Source organism: Pseudophryne corroboree, chromosome 6 (genome assembly GCF_028390025.1).
Source record: "Pseudophryne corroboree isolate aPseCor3 chromosome 6, aPseCor3.hap2, whole genome shotgun sequence".
Classification (NCBI taxonomy): domain Eukaryota; kingdom Metazoa; phylum Chordata; class Amphibia; order Anura; family Myobatrachidae; genus Pseudophryne; species Pseudophryne corroboree.
In genome coordinates, this window is record NC_086449.1 from 357,840,581 (window position 1) to 357,860,379 (window position 19,799).

The window sequence follows — 19,799 nt, forward strand, 5'->3', positions numbered from 1 at the left end:
TTTGACAGTCGGTCAATTGTTGTCGGCATTTTGACCGTTCGGATTTTGATTGTAGGTATTTCATACTAAACCCCATAAATACATGTACAGGTTGAGTATCCCATATCCAAATTTTCCGAAATACGGAATATTTCGAAATACAGAATTTTTTGAGTTAGAGTGAGATAGTGAAACCTTTGTTTTCTGATGGCTCAATGTACACAAACTTTGTTTAATACACAAAGTTATTAAAAATATTGTATTAAATGACCTTCAGGCTGTGTGTATAAGGTGTATATGAAACATAAATGAATTGTGTGAATGTACACACACTTTGTGTAATGCACAAAGTTATTAAAAATATTGGCTACAATGACCTTCAGGCTGTGTGTATAAGGTGTATATGAAACATAAATGCATTCTGTGCTTAGACTTAGGTCCCATCACTATGATATCTCATTATGGGATGCAATTATTCCAAAATACGGAAAATTCCCATATCCAAAATACCTCTGGTCCCAAGCATTTTGGGTAAGGGATACTCAACCTGTATGGTACCCTAATCAATATAGCATTACCGTTATAGCAGGGCTATAAACACAAGAACTCAGTAGTCCATGCTATCTTCCCATGGTCTCTGGGCTCCCGTTGCTAGAAATTACCTTGCATCAAGTAGTGAGCATGCTGCGGTGCTTGAGATCTTTAAACACCTCATATCTTGTAGCATTCACACTGTGGTGCCGAAGTACATTTAGGTAATACCTTATGAAGTGTGGATTGAAACGAGCACACTACAGTGCTGAAATATGGTGTGAAAGCAGTTGTTCCATTCAGAAGAAAGCAGAGTGAGGTGCTTCAAAACAATCTGGTGCCAGTCAGTGTGCTTCATAAGAAGCTCTTGCTACTGTTATTAATCAATACAGAATGGGGTGATTTTATATTGTGGCCTAATCTGAAAATCTCCCAGTAGCTTTGATTTCAGGAACTCCTTGATTTGTTTATGACATTTTTTCTTATTTACCCCAATGTAAATATCCCTATTAGCATTTTTGCTGTATATGTTTTAGGTTGCTAGGGAATATTTTATACATTGAGATCTGTTTCGTTAGCACTCTGATGATGCTATTTATCTGATGATATTTATGTATATCTTGCCCTCTTTTTAGACTTCCCTCCTAGCATGGTTATCCCATTTTACGCTTTAGATTCTAATTGCACTGTAAAGGTATTAAAACACAACACATTACTAAAATCCCAAGACACTGACCATGTGATCATTCAGAGACAATGTGCTGCAGGGTGGCAATTTGATGGTGTCATGAGCTGTGTTTAAGAAGCATGCATCTGCTAGTCCATTGGTTGTTCAAAACCTTATTATCATCATGAATACATACTGTAGCTGCCCAGCAGACAACTAACTATGGGCCTGAATGAGATGTTGTTTGAGGAGCCATCATTGCTGCTTACATGAAGCAGCAGCGATAGTACTAATATGGTAATGCAGCAGTAGGTGTCACGCCTCCTGCATGCATTACTCATCCAAGCTGACTAAGACCATGGCCTCGTCCCTCCCCAACAACAGCGGTGACGCAGTATGGGTCCAGCGCATGCGCAAACTACCGAACGTCGGTACTTTACAGCATGCGCACCAAGAACATTGGGACCTGCATCAGGCCCTATATGCAGGGAAATAAAAAGGTACACCGTAAAAGTTAACACGTTAGTTATGAGTGATTTGTCCATGTTTAAGGTGCAGCTGTCTATACTAGAGCCATGACATGGCCTAACCACTGTTTAAGAAGCAATTTCCAAAAAGGCCCTTTTTTAGCTTGCTATATTATATGTTTGTTGGTAGAAAACTTTACAACCACCATACAGTGTTTCTGTCATTTGTCAGTGGAGAATATTTGCAAAATCCATGCTACAGTACAGTGAAAATCCAGCTGGTGGTCCACTGTCTACATTCATTTGTGCAAATATAACGAGATTTCCGCTGGGGTACATAGATTTGCTGAACAAGATGGCTGAACTTACAGAAAAACTGTAGCTTGCCCAGGCTGTGGTGAGTTGTGTGGCGTGAAGGTGTTCCTAGCTAAATTTGGAACAGATGCATTGGTGGACGTCATTTTGTGCACAACCTAAATTTTATCTATGCAATATCTAGAATATGGTGATCAGATAAAGGGTGGAGAAGCATATTTTCAGGGACATTCCTTGTCAGAGCACTGTGAAAGAAATTAAAAACAAACATTGTGCACCCCTCCCCAATTTCTTAATTAGTCCCAGTTCTAGGCAGCCTACAGGGATTCCACTACAACTGGAATACCCTGAGTCTAGGGTCAAACAGTTCATCCCAAGGTGGGTCAGTATAGAGCTGGGCTGCAATTAGTAGTGGGCAAAAAAAAAACAGTAGGTCCTTGGGCTCTAGTGTATGAAACAAGATTGGTATAGAGAGGTAAGAAGCAAGATTGGTACAAAAGGATAATGCTGGGCAAACACTCGGACAAAGGGGGGTATTCAATTAGCTCCGTCAATTTCGGAGCTATCGAATTTACCCTGCGGAGTATTCAGTTTCAGGCCTTTTTGCCCGCTTTTAAGGCATTTTCGCGGTGTCTTTTCACTTCTTTTTGTTAGTGAAAAAGCATAGGCGAAAATTGCTTCAAAAGGTACGAAAACATGTGGATTCGCCGATCCACATATTTTTCACTCCTGCCGAATGTTTAGCCTAGGCAAAAAAACAGCCCTGCTATTGCATAGGGCGAATCCCCATTCGCCATACAAAAAATAGCGAAAAAGTGCTAGGTGAAAACCGTCCCTAATTGATTACCCCCTATGGGGGAGATTCAAATGTTTGAAAAGTTGGTTGGGTGTCTGTTTTTTCCTGTCTATTAGATAGGAAAAAATAGACTCCCAACTGACTTTTCGAACATTTGAATCCCCCCTATATGTCAAACTAACAGACATGTTATATAATAATCTGAAATCCATATCATGGTAATACACTGAGATTTTTCACACGCCTGGGGAGGAGACATTTCCCGTTCCTCCATTGTGAAGGAACAAGGGGAATGTCGGGCAGTTGTAGCAGTGCATACGCTGGCAGATGTGTCTGACCACCACTTACTAGATCTATTGGACATGCTGGATGATTTTGTATGTCTGACAAACTGAAACTTACTGGTCAGCTGATGCAAAACACTGTTCAATTATCAGATTATTATTGGCTGACTGGGCAGATAATTGGACAGTGTATACCCAGCATATAAACAAAATTAGTACAGGGGTTCCTCCTTTCCACTATACCCAAAGATGTTTTGAATTTACTTGAAACAGTGTAATGCACACGAGGAGCATTTTATTACAGCAGGTTTAAGTGCAGTTTTAAACAAAGCAAAAGTAACACAAAATAAAAACAGTCCGGATGTCCCCTGACTCTTATTTAAGCCTTAAGGGCCCTACACACTAGAAGACATGACCAATGTGAAAGATGACCAATGTGAAAGATGACCAATTTCCCTTGAACTTCCAGGAGTCCTGACAAACGAAATTGAGTGTACACACTAAGCAATTTTTCAAACAATTTGAAAGATGAAAGATATCTTTGGAATTGGCACCTTATTTACATATTTTAACATTGGGGAGGCATTTCTGGGTGTATGGGCAAGGCTGGAGAAGGGGGTACCAATTAAATTTTTTTTATCACCCACTGCCCCACCGATTATATTTCCACTGTGCCACCAACGTAATTCAAAATTAATTATAAAGGGTTCAATATAATATATAAATATATATATATATATATGTGTATATATACTTTATATGGGAATGGATCGGCACTCCGTTCTCAATGAAATAGGTGCGCTGGTGCCCTCTCTAAGGTAATGGTCAAACAAACAGGAAGAAATTGAGCGGCACTCAGCGTCTTGTTCAAACGTAAGAAAGTGTATTAAAACATCAACATGAACCAACGTTTCGGGACGCGCAGGTCCCTTTGTCAAGGTGTACACCTTGACAAAGGGACCTGCGCGTCCCGAAACATTGGTTCATGTTGGTGTTTTAGTACACTTTTTTACGTTTGAACAAGACGCTGAATTTCTTCCTGTTTATGTGTATATATATATATATATATATATATATATATATATGTAGAACAATAGAGAATAGCGCCTAAGTACACCCAGTGAGACACTTGAATAGGTAAAATTATCTAAGTTACTAGCTGTCCTATTTAGAAGGACACGACACACCTCATATGTGAGTGAGTGGCAGCTCTCAAACAATATAAAAATAAAGATTAAAAAATGAAGTAAATAAGAGCGCCTAATAGTGTCAGTGTGGAGATCTACATATTAAAAGATAACTTAGCTCATAAAACTTTCAGCCTGATGATTCTCAGAAGTAGAACATGTAAAAGAGAGATAAAAGCAACATAGTGTGTACTGTTTTCAAGCGTTTTTCAAAGATACAAGCATTAGGAACTTTGCCGGTTCCAATAATTTGATGAAGGAGCAGAAAAATAAAAACAGTAACAATTTATTAAACAACAATCCTGCTACAGACACAAGTGGCAGGTATAAACAGTCGAAAATCTAAAAACCAGCTCGTCTGGTCATAAATGTAGGTAGCGCACGTACAAAATTAAAGGTTATAAACAGCTTATCTCTCCGCATACGGAAAAACCATAGATTAAAAGAGTATTCAAGCAGATTCTCTATCTGTAATAGCAGGTATCAAACGTACAGGATTGGAATTAAAAAACAGCTTATCTGTCCGCAAGTGGGAAGTCCAAGGGGTAAGCATCAAGTCCCTGTTCCAACGCGTTTCGTCCTAACATGAGGACTTCATCCCTATGTTAGTTTCTCAGACGCCAATAGTGCCACACCTGCCTATCTACATACATCCATTTATGTGTGGGAACATATTTAATACAGGGAGAGCCGGACCTGCATTTTATATATATATATATATTTATATATAGCAAACACAGGTGCGGCACTCAGGCCACGGTAAACAGCAAACAAATGACAGGCGGAGACTGTAATTCAATCAACGTTTCAATATTAGAGAATATTGTCGTCAGGATATATATATAAATATAATAATACCGGTAAATCTTTTTCTCCTAGTCCGTAGAGGATGCTGGGGAATCCGTAAGGACCATGGGGTATAGACGGGTTCCGCAGGAGACATGGGCACTATAAAGAACTTTAGAATGGGTATGCACTAGCTCCTCCCTCTATGCCCCTCCTCCAGACCTCAGTTAGAGAAACTGTGCCCATAGGAGACGGACAGTACGAGGAAAGGATTCTGTTAGTCCAAGGGCAAGATTCATACCAGCCCACACCATCCACACCGTATAACCTGGAATATACGAACCAGTCAACAGTATGAAACAAACAGCATCAGTCAGAGACTGATCAAAACTGTAACATAACCCTTATGTAAGCAATAACTATATACAAGTCTTGCAGAATTTAGTCCGCACTGGGACGGGCGCCCAGCATCCTCTACGGACTAGGAGAAAAAGATTTACCGGTAGGTTTAAAATCTTATTTTCTCTTACGTCCTAGAGGATGCTGGGGACTCCGTAAGGACCATTGGGATTATACCAAAGCTCCAGACCGGGCGGGAGAGTGCGGATGACTCTGCAGCACCGATTGAGCAAACAGTAGGTCCTCATCAGCCAAGGTATCAAACTTGTAGAATTTAGCAAAAGTGTTTGACCCCGACCAAGTCGCCGCTCGGCAAAGCTGTAATGCCGAGACGCCTCGGGCAGCCGCCCAAGAAGAGCCCACCTTCCTAGTGGAATGGGCCTTAACTGAATTTGGTAACGGCAATCCAGCCGTAGAATGAGCCTGCTGAATCGTGTTACAGATCCAGCGAGCAATAGTCTGTGTCACGATCTAGGTAATTCCTTATCAGTATTTACCTTCCAAATGCCTCCTGAGACTGTCCCAGTGTTCCAAGCCTGGATTCCATCTGCACTGTCTGTGTGCAGCACGCTGCATCTCATTGTCTCAAATCTCTTTACTGTGATTCTGGCAGCTTCATGGTTAAAGCTCACATTCAAGTTACAAACAACCTTTCCCTCCAAAAGCTACCATGGGCGCAGCCATGTTTTCCTAAAGCACATGTTACCTTTCAGCCTATCAGCTGCACTCTGCTCTCAGCCTGATTACACAGCAGCTGCACTCTGGTCTCTGGTTAATCAGCCAGCCAATCCCTGCTTCCCAGCAGGTATAAATATCCTGTTCCTGGGGTGGAAAGATGTCAGTGCTTCAATTGTCTTCAGTGATTCCAGTGTGCAGTTCTCCCATGGACTTTCTCTGCAGTACAGCCTGACTCCCTGGTGATTATACTCTGCAGTGTAACCCGACACTCTAGTGATTAACCCTCTACAGTCTACCCTGATTCACCTGTGTCTGAACTCCGGCATCCTAGCAGCCATTCTCCAGCTTTTCTCCAGCGATCCCCAGCATCACTTCATGCTTCACCTGTGCTTCTAAGTACAATAGTGCATTTATATCTGCGAACTCCAGCTTCACTCAAAGCTTACCAATGATCCCAAAGTAACCATCGGTGTTCCGTCATCGATTCCAAGTCACCATCGGTGTTCCGTCATCGATCCCAAGTATTTCTCTGAACTGTGTTTCCTATTACCAGTACCAAGTCATCAGTATTCCTCTGAACTGTTTTTAATAAAACCTTTGAACTTTCCCTTGTTGTCGTGGTCACGCCTTCGGGCATTTGTTCTAAAGGTTCCCTGCATGTCCAAGAACCCTGTACTGCCTCCCAGGTATACATATACCTCAGCCCCTACAACTGAGGCTTCCCCCTGTCAGCACCAGCCCTCAGTTGTGACAGTCTGCTTAGAAGCAGGAGCGCCAACCTTGTTGGCTGTATACAGGACAAACAGAGCCTCTGTTTTCCTAACCCGAGCCGTCCTGGCTACATAAATTTTCAAGGCCCTGACTACATCCAGGGACTTGGAATCCTCCAAGTCACCCGTAGCCACAGGCACCACAATAGGTTGGTTCATATGAAACGATGAAACCACCTTAGGCAAAAATTGAGGACGAGTCCGCAATTTTGCTCTATCCACATGAAAAATCAGATAAGGGCTTTTGTGAGACAAAGCCGCCAACTCAGACATCCGCCATGCAGATGCCAAGACCAACAACATGACCACCTTCCAAGTGAGAAATTTTAATTCCACCGTTTGAAGTGGCTCAAACCAGTGAGATTTCAGGAACTGTAACACAAGGTTAAGGTCCCATGGTGCCACTGGAGGCACAAAAGGAGGCTGTATGTGCAGCACTCCCTTTACAAAAGTCTGGACTTCCGGGAGAGAAGCCAATTCCTTCTGAAAGAAAATTGATAGGGCCGAAATCTGTACCTTAATGGAGCCTAATTTTAGGCCCATATCCACTCCTGTCTGCAGAAAGTGGAGAAAACGGCCCAGATGGAAAACTTCCGCAGGAGCATTCTTGGTTTCCACCAAGATACGTACTTCCTCCAGATACAGTGATAATGCTTCGCCATCACCTCCTTCCTAGCCCTTATCAGAGTAGTGATGACTTCTTCCGGAATGCCCTTCCCAGCTAGGATTCGGCATTCAACCGCCATGCCGTCAAACGCAGCCGCGGTAAGTCTTGGAACAGACAGGGCCCCTGTTCCAACAGGTCCTCTCTGAGAGGAAGAGGCCACGGATCTTCTGTGAGCATTTCCTGAAGATCCGAATACCAGGCCCTTCGAGGCCAATCTGGAACAATGAGTACTGTCTGCACTCTTTTTCTTCTTATGATTCTCAATGTCTTTGAGATGAGTGCAAGAGAAGGGAACACATAGACCGACTGAAACACCCACGGTGTCACCAGGGCGTCCACTTCTACTGCCTGAGGGTCCCTTGACCTGGCACAATACCTCCGCAGATTCTTGTTGAGACGTGACGCCATCATGTCTATTTGCGGAAGCCCCCACAGACCTGTTATCTCTGCAAAGACTTCTTGATGAAGTCCCCACTCCCCTGGATGAAGATCGTGTCTGCTGAGGAAATCTGCTTCCCAGTTGTCCACTCCCGGAATGAAGACTGCTGTCAAAGCGCTTACATGATTTTCCGCCCAGCGAAGAATCCTGGTGGCTTCCGCCATTGCCACTCTGCTTCTTGTTCCGCCTTGGCGGTTTACATGAGCCACGGCTGTGACGTTGTCTGACTGAATCAGAACCGGTAGATCGCAAAGAAGATTCTCCGCCTGACGCAGCCCCTCAATTCCAGTACGTTGATGTGTAGACAAGCCTCCTGGCTTGACCATAGTCCCTGGAAGTTTCTTCCTTGTGTGACTGCTCCCCATCCTCGGAGGCTCGCGTCCGTGGTCACCAGAACCCAGTCCTGAATGCCGAACCTGCGACCCTCTAGAAGGTGAGCACTCTGCAGCCACCACAGGAGAGACACCCTGGCCCTGAGGGACAGGCTGATCTTTTGACGAATGTGTAGATGGGACCTGGACCACTTGTCCAGAAGTTCCCACTAAAAAGTCCTCGCATGGAACCTGCCGAAGGGAATGGCCTCGTAAGACGCCACCATTTTCCCCAGAACTCGCGTGCAGTGATGGACCGACACACTTTTCGGTTTCAACAGGTCCCTGCCCAATACTGGAGTTCCTGGGCTTTTTCCACCGGGAGAAAAACCCGCTTTTGTTCCGTGTCTAGAATCATGCCCAAGAAAGTCAACCGAGTCATAGGAACCAACTGTGACTTTGGTAGATTGAGAATCCAGCCGTGTTGCTGCAGCACGCTTAGGGAGAGCGACATGCTTTTCAGCAATTGTTCTCTCGATCTCGCTTTTATCAGGAGATCGTCCAAGTACGGGATAATTTTTACTCCCTGCCTGCGCAGGAGCACCATCATTTCCGCCATTACCTTGGTGAAAATCCTCGGGGCTGTGGAAAGCCCAAACGGCAACGTCTGAAACGGGTAATGACAGTCCTGTACAGCGAATCTCAGGTACGCCTGATGAGGCGGATATATGGGGACATGAAGGTATGCATCCTTTATGTCTAGTCATACCATAAAATCCCCCCCTTCCAGGCTGGCGATAACCGCCCTGAGCGATTCCATCTTGAATTTGAACCTTTTCAAGTACAGGTTTAGGAATTTTAAATTCAGAATGGGTCTGACTGAGCCATCCGGTTTCGGGACCACAAACAGGGTTGAATAGTACCCCTTCCCCTGTTGAAGTAGGGGAACCTTGACAACCACTTGTTGATGACACAGTTTTTGAATTGCAGCTAAAACTACCTCCCTTTCTGGGGAAGAAGCTGGTAAGGCCGATTTGAAAAACCGGCGAGGAGGCACGTCTTCGAATTCCAGCTTGTAACCCTGGGATACAATTTCCATTGCCCAGGGATCCACCTCTGATTGAACCCAGACGTGGCTGAAGAGTCGAAGACGTGCCCCCACCGGGGCGGACTCCCTCAGTGGAGCCCCAGCGTCATGCGGTGGATTTAGTAGAAGCCGGGGAGGACTTCTGCTCCTGGGAACTAGCCGTAGCCGGCAGTTTTTTTCCTCTACCCTTACCTCTGGCGAGAAAGAAAGATCCCGATCTCTTCTGGACTTATGTGACCGAAAGGACTGCATCTGATATTGTCGCGTTTTCTTTTGCTGTGAGGAAACATAAGGTAAAAAAGTAGATTTACCTGCAGTAGCCGTGGAAACCAGGTCCGTGAGACCTTCCCCAAATAAGTCCTCACCCTTGTAAGGCAAAACCTCCATATGCCTCTTTGAGTCGGCATCACCCGTCCATTGGCGGGTCCACAGGGCTCGTCTGGCAGAAATCGCCATGGCGTTGGCTCTCGAACCCAGCAGGCCAACGTCTCTCTGAGCATCTCTCATATATAGGACTGCGTCTTTAATGTGACCCAAGGTCAATAAAATGGTATCCCTATCCAGGGTATCAATGTCAGCTGACAAGGTATCTGTCCAAGCTGCTACAGCGCTACAAACCCAAGCCGATGCTATTGCCGGTCTGAGCAAGGCACCCGTATGTGTATAAATTGACTTCAAAGTAGTTTCCTGCCTGCGATCAGCAGGATCCCTGAGGGCTGCTGTATCTGGAGACGGAAGCACCACCTTTTTGGACAAGCGCGTTAACGCCTTGTCTACTCTGGGCGAGGATTCCCACCGTACCCTGTCCTTAGCCGGGAAAGGATACGCCATAAGAATTCTCTTGGGAATCTGCAGTTTCTTGTCTGGAGTCTCCCAAGTTTTTTCAAATAACTCATTCAGCTCATGACATGGGGGGGAAGTTACCTCAGGTTTCTTTTCTTTAAACATGTGTACCCTCGTGTCAGGGACAGAGGGGTCATCTGTGATATGCAAAACATCTTTAATTGCAATAATTATATAATGAATACTTTTGGCCACCCTTGGGTGTAACCTCGCATCATCGTAGTCGACACTGTAGTCAGAATCCGTGTCGGTAGCAGTGTCTGCTACTTGGGACAGTGGGCGTTTCTGAGACCCAGAAGGGCTCTGTGACACAGTTAAAGCCATGGATTAACTCCCTGCTTTATCTCTGGACTCTGCTTTGTCCAACCTCTTATGTAATAAAGCCACATTTGCATTTAAAACATTCCACATATCCAACCAGTCAGGTGTCGGCGTCGCCGACGGAGACACCACAATCATCTGCTCCACCTCCTCCCTAGAAGAGCCTTCCGCTTCAGACATGCCGACACACACGTACCGACACCCCCACACACTCAGGGAAATTTCTATCTGGAGACAGTTCCCCAATAACGCCCTTTGGAGAGACAGAGAGAGAGTATGCCAGCACACACCCAGCGCCAACTGACACTGGAAACAATTCCCAGATAAACAGCGCTTTTATATATATATATGACAATATACACTCACTGCGCCAATTATAAGTGCCCCCCCCCCCCCTCTTTTTGCCCTCTGTCACTGTGTTCAGCAGGGGAGAGTCCGGGGAGCCAGCGTCTCTGCAGTGTACTGTGGAGAAAATGGCGCTGGTTAGTGCTGTGGTACCAAGCTCCGCCCCCTCAGCGGCGGGCTTCGGTCCCGCTCAAATTTACAAACACTGGCGGGGGATTGTATATCTACTGCCTCCGCAGCCTATATAATATATTAGCCTATTAGCCAGTCCTAGAGGTTTATTATCGCTGCCCAGGGCGCCCCCCCTTGCGCCCTGCACCCATCCATGCCTGCAGTGTGTGTTGTGTGTGGGAGCAATGGCGCGAAGCATTACCGCTGCGCGTTACCTCAGAGAAGAACTGAAGTCTTCTGCCGCCTTTGAAGTCTTCTTTCTTCTAATACTCACCCGGCTTCTATCTTCCGGCTCTGCGAGGAGGACGGCGGCGCGGCTCCGGGACGAACGGCTAGGGTGAGACCTGCGTTCCAACCCTCTGGAGCTAATGGTGTCCAGTAGCCTAAGAAGCAGAGCCTATCACTTAAGTAGGTCTGCTTCTCTCTCCTCATTCCCACGATGCAGGGAGCCTGTTGCCAGCAGTGCTCCCTGAAAATAAAAAAACCTAACAAAATTATTTTTTCAGAGAAACTCAGGAGAGCTCCCCTGTAACGCACCCAGTCTCCTCTGGGCACAGAATCTAACTGAGGTCTGGAGGAGGGGCATAGAGGGAGGAGCCAGTGCACACCCATTCTAAAGTTCTTTATAGTGCCCATGTCTCCTGCGGAGCCCGTCTATACCCCATGGTCCTTACGGAGTCCCCAGCACCCTCTAGGACGTAAGAGATATATATATATATATATATATATATATATATAGAGAGAGATGTATGTATATATATATATATATATATATATAATATTTAGAACCCATTATAAATAATTTTTAATTATGTTGGTGGCACAGTGGAAATATAATTGGTGGGGCAGTGGGTACATTGGTGGGGCAGTGGATGGAGACACTGAGCGGTCAGCGTCTCCCCTCCAGCGGCTTCCGTCAGCGGCTCAGCTACAATGAAGCCGCTGGCGGGTAGGGAGCCGCTGGAGGCAGCGGCTCCCGTCAGCGGCCTCAGATATGAAGCCGCTGGTGGGGAGGGGAGGCGCTGGAGAGGAGGGAGCCGCTGCCGGGGACGGAGCCGCTGGAGGGGATGTGAGCCATGTCACATTGTGGACATCGCTCATTGCGGCTCCGTACACACGTGCCGTGATGAGCGATGTCACAAGTGACATTGTTCACATTGAGCATGCAGCACCTCCAACCGCCAACCTGCAATCAATGAGCATAGGTGCGCGCATCGTTGATTGCAGGACCATGTACACTAGACGATGTGAACGATATATCGTTGATAATCGTCTGTATTGGCCATATTGGTCCAAAAAATCGTCTAGTGTGTATGGCCCTTTGGATAAGGCTATACAGAGAACTGTTGTAAAAGAAAAATGTAAAAAAAAAATGAATACACTGAAATGAGATTATTTCTTCAGCTCCCCTCAGTGCGGAGAGTATGCATGCACCATGAGGTGCGCTGGGAGACACGGTGCTTTGTGGTGTGCATCAGGTGCACTTTGTTACGGTATGACTGATAGCACCACACACATACAGTAGATATGGACCTCTATGCATGTAAGCAGAAAACCAGCCAGCATGCTATCAATGCTATCAAATATATCAAAACAAAACACATCTTGAATTTAGGCAGCTACTGTATACACTGGAGTGACTAACATGAACAAACAGTTTTGTAACTGATATCAGCACTCACAAGCGTATTATCTGATATGTAGTATTATTACTAACGCGGAGCCACGTTGTGTCACAGCTACAGAAGCATATATCCTCTTTTATATGGTCATATAACTCTTCTGAGTTTCCTAAAACAATTCTAATCTACAGCAGGGCATACATCATCACGTAAACAGCAAAGTCACCCTTATCCTATTTTCTATGTCGGACATTTGTTCTTTGGTTTAGGAATATGTCTGGCATCAATGATACACCATCAGCTAAGAATGAGCTAATGCAGAAGGCATTCTTGGCCACACATGGCATCATATAAATGAATGTGAGGAGAACATCAGACACTGGCATAGTTTCAGCCATGGATGCCCATTGCATTAGTGTCTTTCCACTGATGGCATTAAACGGTGCTACTGGCTAGGGTAATCTCAGCCCTGTAACATTGTATATATTCTGGTCATTTTAACAGTGGATATCTCATAACTAAAGACTTAGAAACCATTTACTTCTCAGTCGTTTTTATTGTCAAGTACAGCAGTAGGTTTTCACTAACCCAAACTTGTGCTTTGTGCTTATTGTCACATTTTACACTTTGTTCTTTGGTACCAATAACAGAAGTAAGCTACAGCTAACGCAGATGTGTCCTCTTACATCCTTGCTGCAGTCACATTAAAAAGCCCTTCTAGTCATGCTATGTTGTGGCATGACTCGGTATAGCACCAGGCATCTTTATGTGCGCCATTTTCCATTTAAATGCATCTAAGTCACATTGCTATGCAAATAGGACGCACAAGCAGCGTATACTGATTAAAATGATATGCAGCATGCCTATATTCTGTGTGCGACTGTGACTGTATTTGCATGCGAAATGCTACGTTACAGTGTTTTCCTGGAAATCAGTATAACGTAGCATTTCATATGCAGATACAGCCACAGTTGCACACATAATATAGGCATGCTGCATATCATTTTAATCAGCATAAGCTGCTTGTGTGTCCTAGTCACATAGTGATGCAGTGGGGCAGCACGGATGGTGTAATGGTTAGCATTACTGCCTCACAGCAATGAGGTTGTGGGTTCGATTTTCACCATGGCCCTAAATGTGTGGTGTTTGTATCTTCTCATCGTGCTTGCGTGGGTTTCCTCCTCCCACTATCCAAAAAATATACTGGTAGGTTAATTGGCTCCCAACAAAAATGAACCCTAGTGAATGCGTCTGTGTGTACGTGTTGTAGGGAATGTAGATTGTAAGCTCCACTGGGGCAGGGACTGATGTGACTGGCTAAATATTCTCTGTAAAGCGCTATGGAATATGTGTGCACTATATAAATAACTGGTAATATAATAAGACATTTTCCGCATAAAAAGATGCCCAACATTAACAGAGCTGCCAGGGAGCTGGCGAATGACTTATGCCAGGCATCTCCTGTTGCATGGCATATTATGCGCCCATTATACAGTACTTTTTTCCTTGCTCGATTCAATATTTTGTACTTTTACTGTAGTTGGTGGCACACCCTATTAAAAATGACATATATTAAATTTAATCAAAATACAGGGGTACATTTCTCGCCATAAAACCCATATACAGTAAGTGTGCATATACACAATCCCTGGTTTATTTATGGCGTATAGAGGCAAGATGTATGAGGACATATCTGTAGCTTGTTATTGTCAAAAAACATTCTCTATTAATTAATAGGTCAAAATCAGGGTACACACTTACCCCTCCTGCGCATGGCCTCCTCGCTCTCAGGCTTGCGGCTCACAGATACGACCTTCATACTTAGATGGCCACCACCTTGACGAATCAGAGATACTACTTGCTTATGCCCAACCTTTACAACATTTACCCCGTTCACCTGAAGTAAAGAATAAAGAGGGGGTAGAAACCTGAGGCTGAAACAGCAGAAAGAGAACAGCTTGTGTCTGGTCCAGATAGTCAAAAAACGCATTGCTTCATATAAGTTATAATTGGGAAACCTTATGTTCTGCCAAAGTGTGGAAGACTAAAGAAAAGAAACAACTAGATGGTTACACACATACACGTACAGTACAGTAAATGGAAGTAAAAATGAGGGATAATGTTACTGAGAAGAATTAGATGGGTCAAAAAGAATAGACCCAAGAGGTTGCAGGTGTGATGTGAAAGGGGTGTGTATCATAGTGTCAACAGTAACTAGGTCGATAATCATTCGGTCGACCACTATTGGTCGACAGTGACTAGGTTGACACCTGAAATAGACACATGGAAAAAGGTCGACAAAGTTTAAAAAAAAAAATTGGTGTGGTTTTCTTTGTAAACTGACCGGGAACACCAATTAGTGCACCGTATCCCCTCGCATGGCTCGCTTCGATCACCATGCTTTGAGCAAGGTTACTATTCCCAATCGTAGCCCACGTGGATTGTAAAGTCTGAAAAAGTAAAAAAAAATTACGAACAGAAATATGAAAAACTCATGTACTGTAGACCTTTTTCCATGTCGACCTAGTGCCCATGTCGACCGAAATCCATGTCTACCTAATGCATGTAGTAATCGACCTAATAAGTGTCGACCTAAGTGCTATCGACCTAAAGACCAGATCCCATGTGAAAACAGGAGTCACCAATAAACTGTTTCTGCATGCTGATTTCATACCTCTATCAAGAAGTCTCCCGTACGAAGACCTGCTCGCCATGCTACGCCATCCACATCCACCGACTCCAGATACTGCAAAGCAGGGAAAGCTGGTGTAGGTGTGAACTCCTCAATCGGGGTCTCTGCTATAGGATCAATAGAATTTCAAAATAAGTTTCATTTGCAATGCTGACAATTTTTATAAGCCAGACAATTTCATAAAAGCTGCTATTTATATTGTCTGAACTCATGTATGTCATTGCATTTGTCAGCATTCTGAGGAATTTGTCACTAGGCAACAATCCAATTTCTCACCCCAATAAGCAATTTATAATGTGGGTTAATAATAAATTGTGTTTATACCTTACATAGATCTTAAATGGAATATCAGTTGCTTGAATTCAATGTTATTTTTCTCTGAGGCCATGGGATTTTTTACATGCTTCCAAAATATTTGTAGCGGCAAAGTCCGGACTGTCCTACAGGTGTACAGGGGAAATCCCCGGTGGGCCTCAAAGCTTGAGGCCCCAAATAAGGGTCAGTAACTACTTGCAGCAGAATCATGGCTGAACTTGGGTGCTTGTTTTGCATTAATGGAAACTACACCAAGATTACTCCACCTGCTAGGGAGGCCAATCCCGGGCCGTTTTTTCAATCCCAGCTCAACGCTGCACGGCATTGAAAATAAAAGGGGACTGGCTAATCCCAAAATCCCCAGGATTGGAAGCTCCAATCCCGGGGTCCCGCCAGTCCCGATCCCAGTATTGGCCACCATACCCTTGCCCTCACCTTTATAAGACGGCCTTGTTCTTTGCACGTCCTCTCTAATGGTTGGCCAAATTCCTCTTTGGTATCTGGCTGCACACCCTCTGGTGGTAGGCCACACCCCTTAACCTAGAGCCCCTACCACTCCATTCCCTGGTAGGCCCCAGTCCGACACTGATTAGATAGCTATTCACAATCCTGTGTGCACTCTATTTGCATACTCTGGAGATATATACTGCTCATTATTAATATAGGTGGAGTCATTAAAGTGTTCTTTTCAAGGACACAGGCATTTCTACATGGAGCCAACATACATGAAAATTCTGTTTCGTAATTCATTATGCACTAATGACAACACATCATTCTGCCCTACAGAATAGCAGTCAGAGTTTAGTGATTGTGCACTTCTATAACTGGTAATCCATCACATTTTCTTCACATTTAGCAGAGTAAGTCTGGTTGAAATAGAGAAAGCTAGATGCATGTAAACCCACACCAGCACTAATTATCCTGAGTAAAAAACAATCATAGGGACATGCAGAAATTGGGGATCTAAAATATGAACAAAATCCCTATACTTTTATTTGTCTGATACGCACAGTATTACAGGTATTGGTAAGAGTGCCGGCAAGAAATTGTTATTCTAAGTAAAAATCTTAATAAAATAATTATTACTCATGTGGTTCCTTATGTGCTATTGCAGTGCTTGAAGTGGGTCAGTATACAGTGGTATGGTATACCACCACCTTGAGCACTGGGCATTCTGTAATAGTGTTTTACTTGCACGCAGGGTCGGCGCGATGCGGAAGGAAGGCACCTTCACTTCCCTGCTGTGGCCTATTTCAAAGTCAGACAAGGAGATATAGGGGTATATGCAATTCACGGCGAATCGCGGCAAATTATCGCCGTTTTTTTAATTCGACACAATTCGACAGGTGAATTCCGGCAGGTGGCTGCCGGAATTCACCATATTCAATGAAAAACGGATTAGACAGTCCCGCGGGCGAAAAACGTCCGATTTGCCGGATTTTGCCGCAAATTAAAAAAACGGGAAAAAACCCGGAAAAAAATGGCGTGGGGTCCCCCCTCCAAAGCATAACCAGCCTCGGGCTCTTCGAGCTGGTCCTGGTTCTAAAAATGCGGGGAAAAAATTGACAGGGGATCCCCCGTATTTTTAAAACCAGCACCGGGCTCTGCACCTGATGCTGGTGCAAAAAATACGGGGGACAAAAAGACTAGGGGTCCCCCGTATTTTATACACCAGCATCGGGCTCCACTAGCTGGACAGATAATGCCACAGCCGGGGGTCACTTTTATACAGCGCCCTGCGGCCGTGGCATTAAATATCCAACTAGTCACCCCTGGCCGGGGTACCCTGGGGGAGTGGGGACACCTTCAATCAAGGGGTCCCCCCCCTTCCCAGCCACCCAAGGGCCAGGGGTGAAGCCCGAGGCTGTCCCCCCCATCCAATGGCTGCGGATGGGAGGCTGATAGCCTTGAGTAAAATGACAAGAATATTGTTTTTTCCAGTAGTACTACAAGTCCCAGCAAGCCTCCCCCGCAAGCTGGTACTTGGAGAACCACAAGTACCAGCATGCGGGAGAAAAACGGGCCCGCTGGTACCTGTAGTACTACTGGAAAAAAAATACCCAAATAAAAACAGGACACACACACCTTGAGAGTAAAACTTTATTACACACCTGCCGACACACACATACTTACCTATGTTGACACGCCGACTGCCACAGTCAGAGCCGGCCATAGGCATAGGCAAACTAGGCAATTGCCTATGGCATTTGATATGCCTAGGGGCATCATCAGCTTCTGCTGATTAAAATGATATGCGGCATGCCTATATTCTGTATGTAGCATTTCATATGCAGATACAGCCACAGTCTCACACAGTATATTGGCATGCTGCATATCAGTTTAATCAGCAGAAGGTGCTTGTGCATCCTAGCCACATAGCAATGCAAATAAGATGCATTTTCATTAAAAAAGTGCCCGACGTTGGCATTGAGGCAAGATTTATGAGGACACATCTGTATCCAAGCAGAGGCAGATGTCACAGTGTTAGTGGCAGTGTGAGTGCTGTGTGCATGTGAGTGGGTTGGTTGTGCAGTAGTGTTCAGAATATGTGTAAGGAGCATTATGTGTGTCATGTAAAAATGCATTAATAATGTGCAACATATGTGTAAAGGGCCTCTATGTGTGTCATTATGTGTATAAGGGCATTAATACTGTGCGGCATATGTGTAACAGGGTACTACTGTATGTGTGTCATTATGTGTATAGGGGCACTAATAATGTGCAGCAAATGTGTAGGGGGCACTATGTGAGTCATTATGTGTATAAGGGCATTAATAATATGCGGCATATGTGTAAGGGACATTATGTGTAAAAGGGCATTAATAAAGGTTGTCATAATGTGTAAGGTGCATTATGTTTATAAGGACATTAATGTGTCTCATTTGTGTAAGGGGCATTACTGTGTGGAATTGTGTATAAATTCATTACTAATGTGTGGCATTATGTGTATAAGGTGCTCTACTATGTGTTGTTGCAAATAGAAAGGGCACTACTGTGTCGTCTAATGTGAATAAAGAGCAATAAGGTGTGCTGTAATGTGATTAAGGAGCAATTCAGTGTGATGTAATGTGAATAAGGGGCTCTACTGTGAGGAGTAACGTTTATAAGGTAAAGTGATACTACTGTGGGATGTAATATGAATTATGGACACTATCGCAAGATAAAATGTGAATAAAGTTGCAGTACTGTGTGGCGTAATTGGAATTGGGGTTACTATTGTGTGGCCATGCCCCTTCCCAGCAAGAAGATGCCCCTTTTTGGCCTGTGCGTCAAATGTGCGAACTGTTCCTATTTAAAATATAGGGGGTACAAGGACTGCTATGGGTGAGGGGTGATGGTGCTGGGAAAGAGGTGCAAGGTCAGAGGCAGAACCAACGGTGGTGCTAGGGGGCACCAGCCAAAATCTTGCCTAGGGCATCATATTGGTTAGGGCCGGCTCTGGCCACAGTCTCCGACGATCCGGGGTACCTGTGAAAAAAATTATACTCACCTCAATCCAGTGTCCGGGAGATAATCCACGTACTTGTTAACAAAAAAAAACGAACACCCGTACCATGCCGGACTGAAAGGGGTCCCATGCTTACACATCAGACCCCTTTCCCCGAATGCCGGGACATCACGTGACTCCTGTCACTGAGGTCCCTTCAGCCAATCAGGAAGCGCTAGTTCCGTGGCGCTCACCTGATTGGCTGTGCGCTGTCTGAGCTGTCAGACAGCGCATCGCAAAGCCTCTCCATTACTTGCAATGGTGGGAACTTTGCCGTCTGCGGGGGGTTACCCGCGGTCAGCCGCTGACCGGCGGGTGACCTCACCGCTAGCCGCAAAGTTCCCACCATTGAATATAATGGAGGGCGCTGTGCGATGCGCTGTTTGAGTTCAGACAGCGCACAGCCAATCAGGTGAAATTGGCTTTAGAGACCTTTCTGTGACAGCTGTCACTGAGAGGTCTGTCTGCATTCGGGGATAGGGGTCCCATGTGTCAACATGGGACCCCTTTCAGTCCGTTGGTCGGGTGTCCGGTTTTTTATTTTGCCAAGTACGTGGATTTATCTCTGGACCATGGCTGAGGTGAGTATATTTATCTTTCTCTATCGTCCTAGTGGATGCTGGGGTTCCTGAAAGGACCA

General features: G+C 44.9%; 1 protein-coding gene across 4 annotated transcripts in view; it reads right to left on the reverse strand.

Annotated features, from left to right (window-relative positions):
* Positions 1 to 19,799, reverse strand: part of SHANK3 (SH3 and multiple ankyrin repeat domains 3) — a 691,108-nt gene that overhangs the window by 107,246 nt on the left and 564,063 nt on the right. For all 4 annotated transcript variants that reach the window (XM_063926631.1, XM_063926630.1, XM_063926632.1 and 1 more), the window contains exons 17-18: positions 15,340 to 15,464; positions 14,427 to 14,562 (exon numbers count right to left, since the gene is read on the reverse strand). In XM_063926631.1, coding sequence (XP_063782701.1) covers positions 14,427 to 14,562; positions 15,340 to 15,464 — 261 coding nt within the window. The remainder of the gene's footprint in view (positions 1 to 14,426; positions 14,563 to 15,339; positions 15,465 to 19,799) is intronic.